The sequence below is a fragment of the Protopterus annectens genome, chromosome 15.part0 (assembly GCF_019279795.1).
Source record: "Protopterus annectens isolate FY-2018-M chromosome 15.part0, PAN1.0, whole genome shotgun sequence".
In the NCBI taxonomy this organism is placed as follows: Eukaryota; Metazoa; Chordata; order Ceratodontiformes; family Protopteridae; genus Protopterus; species Protopterus annectens.
The window spans coordinates 55,771,634-55,792,509 of NC_056749.1; the positions used below are offsets into that span (position 1 = coordinate 55,771,634).

Below are 20,876 nucleotides of genomic sequence, written 5' to 3' on the forward strand. Positions count from 1 at the left end.
CACATAGGATCAGAGCAGGTTACTAGGCTAATGGCCCTAGGGTCCTTACAAGCCTAGCCAAGAGTTTATCCCCAAAAAAGAAACCTCAGTCAGCACCTGTCGCTCCTGCCAGTGATGGACAAAGGGGAACCCCTGGGACAAATTTATGGTTTCCCATGCACTCATCAAGGATGCATTTGAAGAGGGCCAGTGAGACTCATGTCTGCAAGATCAGAAGGCTGTAGGTTCTGTACCTCAACCAGGCATTTTGATTCAAGCTGTATTTCTTAGAATTTAGTAAAACATAAGTGAAATGCTACATTTCTGAGGTGCCATCTTTTAGGTGACATATAACACTAAAGTTCTTATTTACCTGGATAATGGTTGCTTAACTGGATGACACTTATCAGAAAGAGTGGGAATTGCCCCCATATATATAAATATCACCTCAGGTATCCCCTGGCATGGATTTCCCCTAATCACTTGGTCACCTATATGAACAGATACCACCTCAGGTATCCCCTGAGAATAAGCCACATTCCTTATAAAACTGAACTGATTAACAAAAACATATTAACTGAAATGATCTGACCTTTCCTTTCTTTGATTTAAACATCATGCATAATAACCTCACTTACCCATGTATTTTTTGCAACTTAATTCCTCTGGAACCATCGTGGTATGATTCCTGAACATGACAATGCAATCACATAGTAGAATATACAACAGGACAACACAGCAGACCTGTACTATATTTATATAATTGGAAACCCTGTCTGCCCATTGTGAGGAATTGTAGCCTTTATGTATCTATATATATATATATACTATATATATATATATATATATATAGAGAGAGAGAGAGAGAGATGAACATCAAGCCCTGATTTAATACAGTCTTGCAAATAACTATAGCCATAACAGACATAGCTGTGGTTACAGAGAACAGAATCTACATTATTGCTTATGGTACCAAACAATACAAAGGCCCGGTGTAGTCATATTCAAACTAGTGCACCTGTGCCACAGCTGAAGGCATGCAGCACATGGCAACAGGTTTGGAATGGACGTGGGAGTTTATCTACCTGGACCAGGTCCACCAAAAATAGAGTAAGAAGGTTATGACAGCAGTGAACAGAATTCTAAGGTGTATCCTCAGCAACATAAGCTTCCCATACAAAGTGGTAATCCCCTTGCCCGTCTAGGCCACACCATGAATGCTGCATCCATTTCTGGAGACCAAAGGGTGAGGGGGCATCAAGCTGTTTGAAGGAATCCCAATGAAAGGTGCCAGCCTCATGGGGAATGAGAGGGACAGAGTAATCTGTCCAGAGAACAGAGGAAATACAGCTCTTCTCACATGAGTTCAAAGGAAATGGTGGACATTAAATGGAAAATTATGATCCAATCCAAATGATGTGAAAAGGTCAGCCAGAACAGGAAAAGAGGATGCACATAATGTAGATTTTAAGACCAGTTGCTCCATAGTTCTCAGGAAGTACCTCACAAAGACCTGTGGAACTGTGCAATCAATTACTGTAATGGGTGCTGAGGGGAGAAACTACAGAGCTATTCAAGGGGTCATTGGGCAAAGGAGAAAGGGGGAGAGGAATGGATGAATGATGAGAGACAGAATGTTAAATACAATTAAAGGGAAGACTAGAAAGGCCATTTGTCTCTGTCACTGTCTATCAAACAATTTTAGTTTACTTGCTGTTTGTGTATCCATGGCAATGGAAGGCCATATGACCTCTTTAAGAATTAGCAGACCTGTGAGTTGAAAGCAACGACCTACTGGTAGGAGAAACAATTTTATTTTTAACCAGATAAGTGAACTGTTTTTTCTTGACCCTTTTTAAGCCATAACCTGCAAGGAGACCGAATGTGAATGCACAGTGTAAGTACACCACTGCTGAATGTGAATGCACAATGTAAGTACACCATGGCCGAATGTGAATGCATAGTGTAAATACACCACGGCCGAATATGAATGCACACGGTAAATACACCACGACCGAATGTCAATGCACACTATAAGTACAACAGCTGAATGTGAATGCGCAGTGTAATGGCCAAATGTGAATGCAAACGGTAAGTTCACCACGACCAAATATGAACACACAGTGTAAATAAACACCGGCCAAATGTGAATGCACACTGCAAGTACACCACGGCCGAATATGAATGCACAGTGTAAATACACCACGGCTGAATGTGAATGCACAGTGTAAGTACACCACGGCTGAATGTGAATGCACACTGTAAGTACACAATGGCCGAATGTGAATGCACACTGTAAGTACACCACAGCCGAATGTGAATGCACAGTGTAAGTACCATGGCCGAATATGAATGCACAGTGTAAATACACCACGGCTGAATGTGAATGCACACTGTAAGTACACCACGGCTGAATGTGAATGCGTAATGTAAGTACACCACGGCCGAATGTGAATGCGTAATGTAAGTACACCACGGCCGAATGTTAATGTGTAATGTAAGTACACCATGGCCGAATGTGAATGCACAGTGTAAATACACCACGGCCGAATGTTAATGTGTAATGTCAGTACACCGTGGCCGAATGTGAATGCACACTGAAAGTACACCATGGCCGAATGTGAATGCGTAATGTAAGTACACCATGGCCGAATGTGAATGCGTAATGTAAGTACACCATGGCCGAATGTGAATGCACAGTGTAAATACACCACGGCCGAATATGAATGCACAGTGTAAATACACCACGGCTGAATGTGAATGCACACTGTAAGTACACCACGGCTGAATGTGAATGCACAGTGTAAGTACACCACGGCTGAATGTGAATGCACAGTGTAAGTACACCACGGCTGAATGTGAATGCACAGTGTAAGTACACCACGGCCGAATGTGAATGCGTAATGTAAGTACACCATGGCTGAATGTGAATGCACAGTGTAAATACACCACGGCCGAATGTGAATGCGTAATGTAAGTACACCATGGCCGAATGTGAATGCACAGTGTAAATACACCACGGCCGAATGTCAATGTGTAATGTCAGTACACCACGGCATCGGTACTGTATCTTGCTTCAGGTCTTTTCTTTTTGTGCTTTATTATTCTGTTTATGTGTGTACATGGAACAAAATACTTTTTCTTTCTTATGTTGATTTTTTTGTGTGATGGTTCTGTTGCTGTGTGTACATGGAACAAAATATTATTTCTTTCTTACATTAATATTTTGTATGATGGGATACTAGATATACTTTGCAGCTCAAACTAATTTGCATTTTTCATATAAATAATGGAGTAAGCCACTATAAAAAGTTGTGATAGTAAACATATTTGTATTTCTACATTGTAGTAAAATGATAGGTGTGTCACCATGTTTTATTGCTATTTTGTTATGTTAACTTGCACGTTGATTCACCTAATGGCCCAAACAGTGGCTGAAAAGGGAACTGCATCAGCCTACTGACCCAGTTAGCAAGACACAAATAAAGATAAATAGACGGCTAGAGACACAGAGAGATAATGTAGTGTAGGTGGTCAACCACCATGTTTTTTTTTTTGAAGGTGGGAATAAACCAGAATAGCTAGAGAAAGCACAATCAAACATGAGAAAAACATGCAAAACTTTACAAAAGGAGTGAACAGAGACCACAAAGGAAGTCTGGACCCCAAATGTGAGGCAGAAATGTCACCAATGAGAATCCATTCTGTTCTAGTGCATGAAACATGGAAGTCACCAGACCTTATGCTTGGAGACATAGGAGTCTGTGAACCTTATATCTTGTAGAATGGGTGGTAAACACAAGGTGAAGCAAAAACATAGTTGTGTGACAGTGTGCACACAGAGTAACAATGTAGCTGTGTGACAGTGTGCACACAGAGCAACATAGCTGTGTGACAGTGTGCACACAGGGCAACAATGTAGCTGTGTGACAGTGTGCACACATAGAAACAACGTAGCTGTGTGACAGTGTGCACACAGAGCAGCAATGTAGCTGTGTGACAGTGTGCACACAGAGCAACATAGCTCTGTGACAGTGTATACACAGAGCAACAATGTAGCTGTGTGACAGTGTGCACACAGAGCAACAATGTAGCTGTGTGACAGTGTGCACAGAGCAGCAATGTAGTTGCGTGACAAGGTGCACACAGAGAAACAACATAGCTGTGTGACAGTATGCACAGAGCAGCAATGTAATTACGTGACAGTGTGCACACAGAGCAACAACGTAGCTGTGTGACAGTGTGCACACAGAGCAACAATGTAATTGTGTGACAGTGTGCACACAGAGCAACATCATAGCTGTGTGACAGTGTGTACACAGAGCAGCAATATAGCTGTGTGACAGCATGCACACAGAGCAACAACATAGCTGTGTGACAGTGTGCACACAGAGCAGCAACATAGCTGTGTGACAGTGTACACACAAAGCAGCAATGTAGCTATGTGGCAGTGTGCACACAGAGCAACAACATAGCTGTGTGGCAATGTTCAGACAGAAGACTCCTTAGGGTTCATGACAATGACATATTCTATATATTTATTTTATTTATATTGCTATGCACCTATCTATAATTACTTGCAAACTTTCTGGGGACATCAGTAAGTCTGTAAAGAGCAGGAGCAAAGGTAGCTTTGATGGTAAAACTCATAGCAGTTTGCATAAAACATATCACTGAGTCATAAGTAGAAGTTAAGCTGAGTAAAGGATCACGACTGACTGGGCACATCCTACAGCATCTGTACTGCACAGGTAGCAGCATTTCCAGCTGGCACTATGCCAAACACGTTGGGTAACATGTTAGGTGCTACAGATGTAGTATGACAGGGCAGTTATGCAGCAGTGGGTCTACTTCACTTCACCAAAATCCCATTTCACTGACATTCATTTCACTGAGACCAAATCACCTAAAGTTCACAACACTGACAACTCATTTCACTGAATCTTATTTCACTGAATTGTAAGCTATAGACATGATGTGGCAGTTTTTAGAGTACTGTGAGGCAAGTAAAAGGTATATGCCCTGTTCCCCACTGTAGTGTGACCTGGAGTTAGTATATATAGTTTGGGGGGTGCGGGGCACAGCCCCCCCCCACATTGGGGGTGGGGGTTTAGCCCCCCACTTAGTTTGGTTTTATATTGTCTGTTTTTTGTTAAGAGGATATGTAAGTAGTTTTTAAGTTGTGGAAAGAGGCAGCCATTAGTTTTGTGAGTTTGTTTGTGTCTGGTTTTCCATTTAGTCTTGTGAAATTTAGCATTTTAAGCTGTTGGTGAAATGAAATTCAGTGAAATGAGTTGTCAGTGTTCTGAACTTTAGGTGATTTTGTCTCAGTGAAATGAATGTCAGTGAAATGGGGTTTCGATGAAGTTAAGTAGACCTGCAGCAGTACATGAGATCACACAGATGGCTCGATCATACAGGACAAATTATATCCTTTCTTTGGGCATACAGACAGAAGTGCTTCTCCTGGGATAATGTAGGTCCCTGCATTCCCATTAAAAGGAGGCAAATAAAAAATTATAGGCTACAATCAATATAAAAGAAAAAATATTTAAATGATGTCTTTTTATGCTGACCATTGCTTATTTCCAGACCTTCATTCCTTATGGCATATTTGTTCATGTAATTATATACAGCTTTGCAGATGTAATCTTAAGCTTCCTATATTGCTGTCCTAGATGATGTTTTATTTGTCTTTTCTGCATATATTTTCATTTTGTATTTGTACCTAGATGAATGGTATGTTGTATTAACCATATGTATTTTCTGCTTGTATTTAATTTTTCTGCACTTCAGATAATACCTGGAGTTTTCTCACTGGGTCTTCACTGACAGTGGACATCAACCACTCAAATAAATCAGTAAATAAAACATGAATTAATAAACCTTATATAAATCTCACAGTCTGATTCTTCACAGTCTGATTCTTATATGCACTAGTGTACATCATGCAAGGCAGGCAGAACTACTAAGAACACAGCAAGTTTTCTGCAAAGCTGGGAAGGCAGTCGTATTTGAACACTGGAATCTGCAGGACCGTATAAAATATACATCTGGCAAAAGCAAAATAAATGACAGCAGCTAAGTAGGGTACCAAGCACCCCAGTAAAACATATACAATAAAACTTGTAACCAAACACTTCTACACAAATCCAAAGCAGAATGCGGTCCCGGTCAACAATGAAGGACGTCTTCAATAGATGTGAGAGACTTGTTTTCCGTCATACCACAAGAAATGGGTATGAGATGGTTTGAAGACATTTTAATTGAAATGAATTTTGTAACTAGTGATGAATTTAGGCTGATACTAGAAAATATGGAGTTGGTTTTAAAATACAATTATGTGTACATCCAGGATGAATATTTTCACCAAAAAGAAGGAGTGGCAATGGGCTCTGCCTGTGCCCCTATATACGCAAACATTATTATGCTATATTGGGAGAGCAAGTTCATATTTTTGTCTGATTATTATAAGTACATTGGTAAATATTATAGATTTTTAGATGATATTTTTGTTGTATGGAATGGACCACTTGACAAGATAGATGAATTTATTGAATATATCAACCATACTACAACATTTTTAGAATTTACACATGACATTGGAAAAGATTTTATACATTTTTTGGATGTGAGATTAGACAAGGATTGCATAAACAAGTGTTACAAATCCAATATATATAGGAAGGAGCATTTTTCCAATGTTTACTTACATTTTGATAGCGATCACTCATATGTATTAAAAAAGAACATTATAAAGGGACAAATGATTAGGATGGCGAGGATGATTTCAGATGATATTGAATTCATGGAAGAGAGTGAATTCTTTGATAAAATGTTCCAGGAGAGAGGATACCCGCCAGACTTGATACATGGTGTAAAATACCAGGTTCAAAAAGGATAAAGTAACAAAAAATACACCCGTTTATTAGTTAAGAGTAGCCATGTCTATACAGTTAACGATGATGTGGATGGTAGTGTCCGAGAAATGCTGGGGGGTAACAATAACCACAATAAAAACCAAGTAAAGTGTAGACCATACTTAACCCTTACTCATTACCAAGGGATAGGACGACTTAGGAAACGTATCAACGAGACCTGGGAAATGTATCAACGAGACCTGGGAAATGTATCAACGAGACCTGGGAAATGTTTAGGGAAATGGCCATCAAAACTGATGTATTTAAAATGATATATGTTATAGTTATAGGAGGAATAGCAATATTAAGAACATCTTAGAGAAGAAGATGACTAATGCACATGGGGCAAATAAAAAATGTGGGACATTTAAAAGTGGTAGATGCACGCAGTGTGCATTCATAGCAGGACAAAAAGAGATTAGAATACCCAGTCTTAGAACAACCCTGGTTGCTAAAACCTATAGTAGTTGTTATACAAAAGTGGTGGTATGCCTTGTTTTCTGTAAGGTCTGCTGGAGTTACTATGTTGGGAAAACTGAACGACACCTACGATCCAGAATTTATGAACATCAACAAACAAAACGGAAACAATGCTATGTACAGACATGTATTGGTCTGTAAGAATGCAGATTTTAAATTCTGGATAATAGAGGAAGTAAAATGCCTTGAGAGGGGTGGTGACTGGGAGACCCAACTGGAGTTAAAAGAAATGATGTGGCAACTTAGATTGGACTCTTGTTGTGGTAAGGGCCTCAATGACCACATTTCCATCACCCCAGCATTGAAACTGCTCGCAGCTGACCCCAAGAAACACAAATTATGATCATTATCAGCATTATTAAATAAAACAATTTTGAATTCATGTCTAGGGTTGTTTACGTTTTTACATTGTACAAGATATATTTAGCAACATTTGTATTCTTTGTAACATTTTATCCCTTTACTTTTGATTTTAATTTTATTGGAACTGAGTCCCTATATATACAAATTTACACATAATCCTTGTTTTTTCATCAATTATGTGTTGTAAATATTTTAAACATTTTAAATACTTTGAATATGTTATATATTGTTTAAATATTTTTTCTAAACAGTATAATATGCATTTTAAAACAATTTACATTTTTTATGAATAATTTACATTTCTTATGAATTTTTATATACATATATTTATTATGGCTTATATATTATATTATCTTTTTACTGCAGTGTTTTTTTTTACATACATATTTATATATGTTATTTTATATATATATATATATATATATATATATATATATATATATATATATATATATATTTATTATATCTATTATATTTATCATACATATTTAATTATTATATTTATTTTATTATATTTATCACATATCCAACATCCTTATTTACTGTGTTTTTATATCTACCTATTGTGTTTTATTCTTACTTGCAGATTATTCATTCATACAGGTGTTCAAATGTTTTCAAAAGGTTTTTAGTATTTATGGTAAGGTTGTACTTTAAGAAAAATGGAACCCATTCAATTAATTATTCAATTAGATGCCAGCTGAATGGATTTGGTTAATATAAAAGGGAGCTAGTATTGTCAAATCCTTGGATTCTGATGAAGTCTCCGTTTTTGGAGACGAAAGTGCTTAATCTAAGGTTCTAGTTGTACAAAAGAGTATCGTTTTTACTATTTGATGGATCGTTTTAAGTAATAAACTGTTTTTTGGTGTATTCCTGGCTGCATTCAACTGAATTTTTGAAGACGTCCTTTATTGTTGACCAGGACTGCATTCTGCTTTGGATTTGTGTGAAAACATGTACAATAATAAATGCTACTTGTTGAGTACCAAGCACCCCAGTAAAACACGTACAATAATAAATGCTACTTGTTGAGTACCAAGCACCCCAGTAAAATATGTACAGTAATAACTGTTACTTGTTAAAAGCTATAATTTATGAAATAAAAAATATATAATAAAAAATAGAATATAAATTTTAGAAACCAATTAATATTTCTTGTGGATGTGTCTGTGTATGTCGGGGTACTGGGAGGTAAGCATTCTTGCACTGTGGTACTGTTAAATTTATGCCAACACCTGCACCTCACCTGTATAATTACATCAACAAATACTAACTGGTCATCATACTATACCTACCTGTGCCTTTCACCACCTGCCCTCTTCCCATTCTTCAGATGGACTTGCATCTTTGTTTTCTTAGCATATACGTCTAAACTTCTAATACATTTATATATACTGATTATCATATTTAATTGTCTTTTTTATTAGTTTTTTATTAGTACATTACTGGTAGCTCCTTGTGTTTACTGTATCCTGTGTATTCCACTGTCAGACTGTATGTATATCTGTTTTTAATTATATTAATTATATTTACAGTACTGTTTTACTTGATATTATTTAATTCTCTGGAGATTTTCTCCACAAGCCTCCTCTAAAAATGGATATTTATTACCCAGTCTGACTTTCTCGGTAAAGAAATGTCAATTAATTAATTAATTAATTAATTAATTAATTAATTAATTAATAGGTTATTTATATGGTGAGGCATAAAGTGTCTAGCCTGTGCGGTTTTAATAATCAGGGAAAATGTTTTATTCATTTTGATTTTTTCCCATAATGATCCAAGCAAATCTTGAAGCTAGCAATCTTAACCTCCGTACTTCTGCCTCATTTGTATGTAATTAGCAGTTTTCCACCTCCTTTGTAAACCCAGTTTTAAAAAGACATTCTTTATTCCCATAAAATGAGAGGGCTGAACCTGAAAATGGTCCAGCTGGGTTATTATTCTACCCTAATTAATAAACATAGATAGATAGATAGGTAGATAGATAGATAGATAGATAGATAGATAGATAGATAGATAGATAGATAGATAGATAGATAGATAGATAGATAGATAGATAGATAGATAGATAGATAGATAGATAGATAGATAGATAGATAGATAGATAGATAGATAGATTGATAGATAGATAGATAGATAGATAGATAGATAGATAGATAGATAGATAGATAGATAGATGATAGATAGATAGATAGATAGATAGATAGATAGATAGATAGATAGATAGATAGATAGATAGATAGATAGATAGACAGATAGATAGATAGATAGATAGATAGATAGATAGATAGATAGATAGATAGATAGATAGATAGATAGATAGATAGAATGCAAAATAAATGTGATGTAAGTATTATAAAATTGCAATCCAAGTGATAAGGTCAGTCCTGAGTATAAACACAATTCTGTGCTCTTTAGTTATTTAAAGTCTGTTAAATAAGATGGTGGACTGATTCATGTGCTTTTTATCTCAGTCACCTGGCTTTCACAGCAACGGATATTCCAGTTCTCATAACATGCAGCTGTTACATGACTTAGATAAAGTTGGTATTGTAAGTACATTAAAAGTACATTAAAATAAAACTACATTATAGCAGTAAATAGCATTCCAACACATAAATGTCATAAAACCCAAGTCAAACAAACATTGAGGGACAAACAAAGACAGTTCAGACAATTCTCTGATAGATGGAGAATGCCAAGAAAGAACAAATACAATATACCTACACCAGGGCATGTATGTTGTGGCACAAACTGAACATGAGTGACATAGAGGACATGTCTGAATATGAGTACAATGGGGCATCTTCTTCTTAAAACTCCTTGTGGATTCTGTCTCTCTACTAACAAATCTGATAACCCATTCCTTGTGTCTAAAGTCCATCTGTGGTTTTGTAGGTCAAATAGCAGCTGATTCTAAAAATCTGATTCTTATAGCCACTTCTCTTTATATCTGTTTTTTTTTTTTTTTTGTTCAGGCAAATTATTTCAGGACTATCGATAATCTGAGGTCCATAAGTGTGATCCTTGGAGTATCGGAAGTGAAACCACAAACAATGGTATATATATAAAAAAAAAATATATATATATATATATATATATATATATATATATATATATATATATATAAAACTCTTGATACATCCTGTTGCCCCAAGGCAGTGAGATCCCGGAATAAATACATTTAAGAAGTTGGGGTGGAGGGTATAGCTCCCAATGTTGAGAGCACAAGTGGTTGTTAAAGCCTAGTACAACAATATTTAAAGGTGCAACAGCAAAACAGCCCTGTCCTTGTATCAACTCCATTATTAAATCCTCTCCTTATGTAGTTAGAACAAACTAATATCATAAACATTTTCACAGCTTTCTCCTGGTTGTAGGTCTCAAGTGAATTAATGCGTAAACCTCATTTGCTGTGTACTAAAATTAAAATGTGAGTTGATAAAAAGATACATACACACTTGAAAACAGAAAAAAACTGGCTTCCTAGAAGAATAACTGACAACAATTCAAACCAAGGTCTTTAAGTGGAAAAAAGAATGAAATATACACTGTCAATGAACACAGTGAAAAAATGAAGTGTAAGAACCATGAGTGCTTTTATCTTTCACTAATCAGAAAAAATATTACTATAATTCTCCATTTTATACATGAAATTCAGTCATGACTTGAATTAACTTATTTACAGAAAACACTAATTTGAATATATTATTTACTCTAAATCTTAAATATGTAGATAGTTACATACAATTAATTGCAATGTTAATAATACTTTAAAAAACTCCAATTTGCTCTTTCTTTTTAACCTGACCTTTTAATTAATCCTGCCATCTAAACCTGGGGATACATTAATGTAATTTAATCTGCCATACCAGCTTTTAGCCACCTGTAAACTAACTCATCCTCTCTATTACCCACATAAAAACCTTCCTCTGCCACACCAACAATGATTCTTTTAAAACTGGTACATGTCATCATGTATCTCTGCAAAGCATTTTATTTTTAATTTTAATAGCTTACTGATGTTTATGCATTGTTTGTTTGAGAGCCATAGATAGTCCTACTTATATCAAAATTTCCACATGAGATAAAATTGTCCCATAAACTACATGGTCACTATTACAGGTAAAGTGACCATGGGTGCTATAACTCATCTTAATAAATGACACGGTCACTATTACAGGTAAAGTGACCATGGGTACTATAACTCATCTTAATAAATGACATGGTCACTATTACAGGTAAAGTGACCATGGGTACTATAACTCATCTTAATTAATGACGCGGTCACTATTACAGGTAAAGTGACTATGGGTTACTATAACTCATCTTAATAAAGTACTTGGTCACTATCACAGGTAAAGTGACCATGGGTACTATAACTCATCTTAATAAATGACACGGTCACTATTACAGGTAAAGTGACCATGGGTGCTAAAACTCATCTTAATAAACAACACGATCACTATTACAGGTAAAGTGACCATGGGTACTATAACTCATCTTAATAAATGACATGGTCACTATTACAGGTAAAGTGACCATGGGTACTATAACTCATCTTAATAAACGACATGGTCACTATTACAGGTAAAGTGACCTAGGGTACTATAACTCATCTTAATAAACGACATGGTCACTATTACAGATAAAGTGACCTAGGGTACTATAACTCATCTTAGTAGCCTCATAGTAAAAATTAGGGAAGCCTGTACTGCCATGATAAAGTCATGTTAAAAATAAAGAACAAATAGGATTTTTTAAGTAGTATTAACAGTGTAGTTCATTGTATGTAAGCATACAGATATTTGAGAGCTGGAGTAAGTAATATATTTATAATATTGTTTTTATGTAAATAATTAATTGTGGTCACATGATTGAATTTCAAGACTATAATGGAGAATTGTAATAATATTTTTATCTGAATACATCTTTAGTGAAAGACGAAAGTGCTCTTGGTTCTTAGAGTTAAGCCCATTTTTTTCAGTGTGTTCACTGATACGATATATCTCTTTCTTGCCACTACGAGATCTTAGGTTGAAGTACATACATACACTGTAACAGAATGCTGGATATTTTATATATGTGAGTGAGCATATGTACTGTTTGTACTATGTTGTAAGTGCAACATGGTATCCAGCTATTAAATATACATCAGTATCATAATGTATATCATTTACTAATTAACTCCTGCTATCATCCTGTGCGATGCACATAATGTAGAGTTTTTCTTTCTTTTTTTTAACCAAAGTAGTTCCAGTTTTTTTTTCAATCTTTTGAGACTCACATGGCTAGATCTTGTACTGGTGATGGACTGTCCATCAGAGTAACATTATTTCAGATTATAAAACCCAGCTAATGAAATTAAAGTAAAAAAAAATGGGGTCATTGCCTTGATTGCACACTACAGAAAAACAAATTCTGTTACAGAGAGCAGATGTAATTTTGAACAACACATTTGCTTCTAAAAGTACCTCTCAATGTCAATTTTTACATCAAATTCTAATGAGCATGAAAAACTTACATGAAGGCAGTTTTGTCAATACAGAGGTGGTTAAATAAAACAGCGATGCTAAATGCCCAGCCATTGTTACAGCAGCGTTTGTCACTTGAATTTGAGGCTGAATGTAAAGTTTATTTTTCAGTACAGCCTGTCAAGAAAAGTTACTGGCTCAGGTCTGTGAGTAGTAGGCTTGTATGCAGAGCACTCAGCACATAAGTCCAAGAATCAGAGACAAAGCCAAAAATTATCCAAGACAGAAGTCATAAACAAAGTCACATTTGAAATTTCATATCAGTCTATAAGAACATTGCTAGAATAATATATTTTGCAATAATGTACATTTTCTGGGAGAAATACCCGAGAAATAAGAAGTCAGCAGCTGCAGTGTTTGGTACAATTTGCTTACGGAACCCATTATGTTTCATTAAATTTGTGATCAGTAACTGGCCAGTGGAGTTATTCTTGTATGGCCTGGTTTGATCACAAGATCTTTGTTCATTACTCTTCTGTCACAGAAGCAGGAATTTTGGGAAACATGAACAAAGATTTGGGTCAAAATATTTGACATCCTTAAAATTCATTCTTCTTTCTGTAGTAAAGAAGCAATAGTTATCTCATGAACCTTAATTGTACCCAGACTTAGGAATGGGGTCATTCCCATCATGGTACTAGAAACCCAAAAGACTTGAAGAAATGAAACCTAGATAATTAGCATATACCTGTCTTAAAATGCACTTTCATAAATCAGAGACTAAAACACTTTATAAAGACTAAGAAAAGTGCTAACTATAAAAAAGTTCTTACATTATCTGTATTACAAATTCCCTGGGACTGTCATATGCATTTTAACGTGAAAACACATTAAATAAAGATATGTTTTCTACACGTATTCTCTGCTGTGACTTGCAAAAGGAAATTATCTTTTATGACATTACTAACCTTAGTGTCTACATATTACAGAAGTTTCCATAATGCATGTGTGTGTGTGTGTGTGTGTGTGTGTGTAAGGCAGATGAGAGAGAAAGAGACTCACAAAACTGTTTGTCATCTTTAAAATATTAAAAAGATTATAACAGCTAAAAGTTGCTTCAAAAAGTGATTCAGTTATTCTATGATGCAGTTTTACCTTTATGTTCATTTCAATATTTACTGCACAAAAAACAGGCAATCAATGTTTCAAAGAGTCACTAAACCATGGTCATAATTGCCAAAACTGGTGGTATTTCAGGTGACTGTTAAAGATACCATGGCATTTCCTGGAAACAGTAAGGGAATTTCTCCAGTGTCTTGGCCACACTACCCCTAGCGAGTAAAAATATCACCTCGGGTCTCCCCTGGAAATAGGTTACACTTGGTGGCATAACATTAATTAATTAATTAATTAATTCATTCATTCATTCATTCATTCATTGAATGAAATAGTCTGTCATGTGTGCTTCTTGCACCTAAGGTAAATTCATCTATTTATCAGTTGTACATTATAGTGCTAGGTGACCCTGGTGAAAGAGTCATGTTTTTCAGCTGCCTGTTCCTGCCACTGGACTACTTGACCTCCTATGATGTTGGTGACATATGGAAACCAAAGCAACTGGGAATTGCCTTGGTGAAAATGCCCAGATGGACAGCAACTTCACACTATTAACAGGACTGACAACACAAGGGAATATATTATCCACCCGGTGAATGATCATAAGAATTCCAAACATAAGTGTACTTGAGGACCAATAAATGCAGATTAAAATGCAATGTAATCCATAGGCAATATACAGAAACAGTATATTTTCTACTTTCTGTAAATCTGAGGAAGCCCACATAGTCTAGGTGAATGTATTTATTTTGTGTCTACTTGGCTGTTTTGTCTATTGGAATAAAGCTTTTCATGGACAAAGAAGAAAGAAGGCTGTGGAAATTATTTTGCCAAAAGGTATATTGAATAACTAAGTTCTACAACCTTTTCACAACGGAGTGGTTTTCCTGTTACTCATAAATTAAGTTTCCTTTTGAACTGTAGTAATGTGACTGAGTGCATTTTCAAAGAGATCTAATTATAGTAATTCCAGTTTCTTAGAACATGCTGATTTTTTGTACTTTGATTTGCTTCATGGCTAAGCTGCTGTGTCCTTTCTCCTCCCAACACACTAGTATCTGAATCCTGCCTAGAGATACTGAGTAAAAACAGCATACTGCAGGTTAAAAGAGACACCTGTCTAGTAGTTGTAAATGAGACTGTAATTCTTATCTATTGTACAGTCATCGTTTAAAGAAAAAGCACACAAAAAGCAACAGGTGATGACAGCTGAATTTTAGCCATTAAGCAGGGATATTTGTTTATAATAAACACATGTATATGTTAAGGTACCTGGAAAATATATAAAGGTACTAGCAAAATGTGGAGATATAAGATAGTAAGAAACACGATGTATTAAAAAGGATGACGTAAAATGTACACTGGTATGTTGTAACTGCTGTTTTAAACCGTGTCATCATTCTACAAGGACGTGATCTTATGATGCTACTTATTATAAGAAATGTTTTTCACAACATCCTGTTTCTCAACTAATGTTACATTTGTACTGTATTTCAGACCCATTTAAGTTTACTTTTAGCAAATAAAAAGCTCAGCAGAAAATGTGGTTTCATTTTAGAAACTGTCAACATTTGCTGTGAACATAAGCAAACAAACTTTACTTACTTTGAATTATGAGGTGTAACCAGGTAATCAAAGTCCAGAAAAGCAGGCTAGACATAATTTTGCTGCAGCTCCTTTTAATGTCTGCTATTTTTATTCCTGTTAATGGACTTCATGCTACTGATGAGTCTGAGAGCAATACAGACGAGCAAGCATGTTTTAAAGTTTCTAACATAGTGAGGTGTCACTCACTCACCTAACCATGAGAATTATCAACTTAAAAGGAGGCGGAGCTAGTCAAAACCTCATTGGGAAAAAGCATAGTTTTCAAGTCATATGACTTCAAGGTGTGGACGTGAATGTTATGAGTGGTTTCTGAATCATATGTCAGGAAACTGGCTCCCAAACCACAAACGACACACTGTCAACACTGAATGAACTTGCCACTGGTGAAAAATAACAGTGGTATTAAGCAAAAATTCTACAACGTAGAAAGGCTGCATGCCTTAGAATCTTCGATCACTTGGCTGGCACTACCAATCTGCAGTTTATTTATTTATTTATTTTTACAGAGGCAAAAGATGCTATAAAACAGTAGCTCACACACAGTCATTGATTTTATACCATCACACAGAAAATAAAGAATTGCTGTAGGATCCAAGTGGTTTTACTGACATCATCTGATGGATAAAACATGTTAAACAAGCTGTACGTAGTTAAAATGAGATCAAAATTGAATAGATAGTGGCAATGGTATTGGAGAGTTCTTAAAATCAGAATCAGTGTGGTCTGATTGTATCATTAAAATCAGTACCTGCAGTATTTAGTTAGTTGTTTTGTAGCAATATCTGAGGGAGGCTGTACACATGTGTACACACATGTTCACGTACGTCTTATGTAGAGAAAAGGCCTGGGCACAGCAGGGAGCAGAGGAACATGCAGAGCTCTGCAGGGGGACATGCCAAAACTCAGCTGCTTTATTGAGGTGCTACTAATGATTTGTTTGGTGGGCAAGTTAACAGAAGTACTATATCTAGTGACAAACAGGAGAATTAGTGCCCTAAAAAGGGGTAACATAATGGACAATGACTGGGGAAGTTGACATTTATTTAACTAGCTACTGTTAAATATTGGTATTAAAAAAATAATGATATAAATAAACATAGATTTGAACAAATATCGGTCAGAGGTAAAAAAAATAATGCAGTTAAAATGTTAAGACAAGTATGCAAGACTGCTGATTCAGGTACAGGGGGAATTTATATTAGGAAAGATAAGAGATATGTCAAGTCAAAAACTTTAAGTCATCAAGTGAGAAAAAGTGCTTAATCTGTGAAATGCTGGTTAGACGAAATCAGAGGACTTGATAGCTGAAACTTTGTTCTACAGTATCACTCTGCCATTGACAAGATCATACACCTCAAGTGCAAATTGAAGTGCATCATGCTGTACACAGTGTATATACTCAAGGTTCATAGGTAACTACTGGAATACTGATCTGTGAAGATCTGAAGTCTAGCCTTGCAGTCCTGTGTTAATTACTAGCCCTTATATTTTGTCATGCGTAATCCAAAGTTGGTCAGACAAGTATATGTTGCGGTAATTACGTTTCCTCTATCTATGAGGGTCAGTAGTGCTAAAATGGGGGTTAATTTGTAGTTTCCATCCATCCATTCATCCAAATAACATTTGAGTACAGAAAAAGTAATATCCTTTATATGGACTGGAATTCTGCATGATACATACCTATCCTTACAGCATGTACTGTTAATTTTGAAAAAAAAAGGTTTAGGTTCCATGAGCAGGTGTTTATGGCATCATTGGGCTTGCAAATGTGTAATAGGTTTGACAGAATAAGGCCTGTTGAGGGTCTATATGTGAGGCAGAGGTTACCTTTCAATACCCTATAGGTTCATAGGTAAGTACTAGGCTAGCATCCCATGTGGGCCATTTTAAGCCTAGCCAGTTTCCCTTTTTGAGCTTGAAATACTAATGGGTAGGGATGAACTTTGTTTTACAAACTATTTTATTTATGTTGCTGAAGAGGTTTAGATCCATATAACAAGTATTTTGACAAAATTTGACTTGCTAATGTGCAGTAAATCCATCAGAAATGGGTCAGAGGATGCACTGTATGCCAGACACAGGTCACCTCTTAGCAGTCTTTAGGAATATAGTTATAGGGCTTTGAGCCTGTATGGTACAAAGAACAGTGACAAGGCTTTGAGATGGTTTGCATAGCTTTTGTGATAGAGGCCCTTGAATTATTTAGTACAAGCGTGTATGCTCATTTCCAGTTGTGATGTACATACTGAAAGCAATGACTGGTCTAATGAATGCTGACTGCAGTAGAACAACTGCATCCCTTGATGTGGACATCATACCTTTAGACATAAGCTGTGCAATGAAAGAGGACTTGATCGAGGGACAATTCATTGTCAATATAGCTTCCCAGATCTCTTAATACAGGATCAATTTTCAGAAGGGTATTGTTAGTGTAATAGTTACAAGAGAAGTCATTTGCCAAAGGATATACAATTACATTTCTTGACATTAAGTTTTTTTTTGTGGTTTTTTTCAACTACTTGTTTGTAGACAGTCCCTCTGGTAGATGCTGGTATTCGCTCGGGAGTTACAATGGCACCAATTTGCAGTTACATACAAACTTACTCAGCCACAAACTTAACATTAGCTTTCACCTAGGAGTAGTAAATGCCAAGAAGACCCTTTTATTATAGAGCCTGTTTATATTAGGCCCTGCAAACTTATAAAGATACTTAAACATTGTAACTGGACACCTTTAAAGCTCCTACCCCTACAAAGTGCTGTAAAATACTTTAGCATTACTTTCCTTTCCATCCTAGATGCACAGGTACCAAGTAGATGTACAGGTGTTAAGTCTAACCCCATGGTTAAATAAAGAAACATTAAATCTCCTTAGCGTTAGAGATAAGGCTTGGGCCTCCTGGAAAACAAATAGGTCCTAACTCAAATTTCAAACATATCGGGAGCAATAAAAATAAAGCAAAAAAAAAAAAAAAAAACAGAAAAAGTTAACTACACTAAAACACAAACCAAACACCACAAAATTCTGGACCACAATAAGTAATATCCTTCACCCCAGAAACCGGACAACACCAAGAAAGGAGGGTGTCCATATTCATAAAGGACACCCACACCTCAAGGTTGGTGGCAACGCATGATGCATCGGAGACCATCCAGGTGCAATTAACCATAGGCAAGACTGCTCTGCAATTTGTAGCATGTTACAGGCCACCCTCTCAAACTCAGGAACCTCACATGGCCTTCCTGAAAACATTGAGGGATAAATGTATCTCCAAATACCATCATACTAGGTGACTTTAACTACCCTAATATAGACTGGGAACACTACTCAAGCCCGAACACTCTAACCCAAAGATTCCTGGAGTTCATAAACTCAAATGCCATGGAACAACTAGTCACCATCCCCACAAGAGGAGAAAACATACTTGATCTCATCATCACGAACATGGGATCAAAATGTTCAACACCGGAAGTATACCCCTCACTGGTGAGATCAGATCATAAACTAATCTCGCTGGAGGTCCTCATCCCCCACCTGAAACAAAAAGACCACAGTGAAAACTTCTCAAAAGCCGATTTCACACTTCTAAAAACTAGTGTGGTCTCCTTTAAGGCCCCTGAGCCAGTGGTAAACATTACTCAAACCGCTGAATCACTTACAAATGCCTTCTACCAGCACCTACAGGACTGCATGGATCAGGCAATCCCAAACAAAACTAAGACTCTCTGTACCAAAGGCAAGCATCCAGTCTGGTGGACCCCAGCCATAAACAAGCTCTACAACAAAAGGAGGAAGCTACTACAAGATAGAGCAAAATCCTTGAAAGGTAAGACACCTTTGATCATTATAAGTAAAAACTAAGAGCTCTCATAAAATCATCCAAGGCAAATTTTGAGAGAAAAATCGCCAAGGACTCTAAAGAGAATCATAAGGCCTTCTTTAGCTATGTTAGAAACCTAGGAGGAAACTCCCAGATATGCTCAGAATTAGTTCAAAATGATGTGAAAATTACTGAACCTACACACATTGCCAACATACTGGCTGACAGGTTCAGTGCAAACTTCTCCCCCCCCAAAAGGAGAGATATCTATTCCAGAGGATTGTAGCCCCCAAACATCTCCAACGCCCAGGTGAGAACTGGCCTCACTAAGGCAAAAAACACAGCATCCATGGGACCGGATGGTGTCCCCAGCTGTGTGCTTCATGAACTCAATGAGGAATTAAACCCACAGTTAGGACAGCTGTTTAATCTTAGCCTCACCTCAGGATACGCACCCAAGGAGTGGCGCACGGCGACTGTGGTCCCACTTCATAAGGGCGGTGCCTCCACAGACCCTGGAAATTACCGCCCCATTAGCTTGACAAGCCTTATCTGCAAAGCCATGGAGAGGATCATAATGGAACTCATAAATAAAGACATAGGGAACTTGCAGACTTTGGATCCAACTCAGTTTGGCTTTGTCAAAGGCAGATCCTGCCTCTTAAACTTGGTTGACTTTTTCGAGACAGTCACCAAGGCCATTGATGAGGGAAAGGCAGTCCATACAGCCTACCTCGACCTGGCAAAGGCCTCCACACAATACCCCACTCAGGTATCATCGAAAAACTCATCAGCTTGAATGTAAACCCATACATCACAAGATGGGTTGCAAACTGGCTAAGTGACAGAACCCACAGGGTCAGAGTTGCTGGAGCCATGTCAGACTCAAAGCCTGTCACAAGTGGTGTCCCACAGGGCTCAGTCCTGGGTCCACTCTTGTTCGGCATCTACTTTTCTGAAGTACAAGCAAACACAGGAGGGTTATGGCTGACAAAGTTTGCAGATGACTGCAAACTGGGCGCCATAGTCGAAAACACATCTGACACAGATATCCTCCAGAAGGGCCTCACAGAAATGGATAACTGGTGCCAGAGCCATGGCCTGAAGTT

The 20,876-nt window shown here is 36.8% G+C and overlaps 1 protein-coding gene across 1 annotated transcript in view; it reads right to left on the reverse strand.

Annotated features, from left to right (window-relative positions):
- LOC122790164 (interferon alpha/beta receptor 1-like) overlaps window positions 1-16,122 on the reverse strand; it is an 809,243-nt gene extending 793,121 nt beyond the window's left edge. Inside the window, exon 1 of the mRNA XM_044057756.1 lies at window positions 15,944-16,122. Within this exon, the coding sequence (XP_043913691.1) occupies window positions 15,944-15,998 (55 nt within the window). The 5' untranslated portion in view covers window positions 15,999-16,122. The remainder of the gene's footprint in view (window positions 1-15,943) is intronic.
- Between the last annotated feature and the right edge of the window lie 4,754 nt (window positions 16,123-20,876).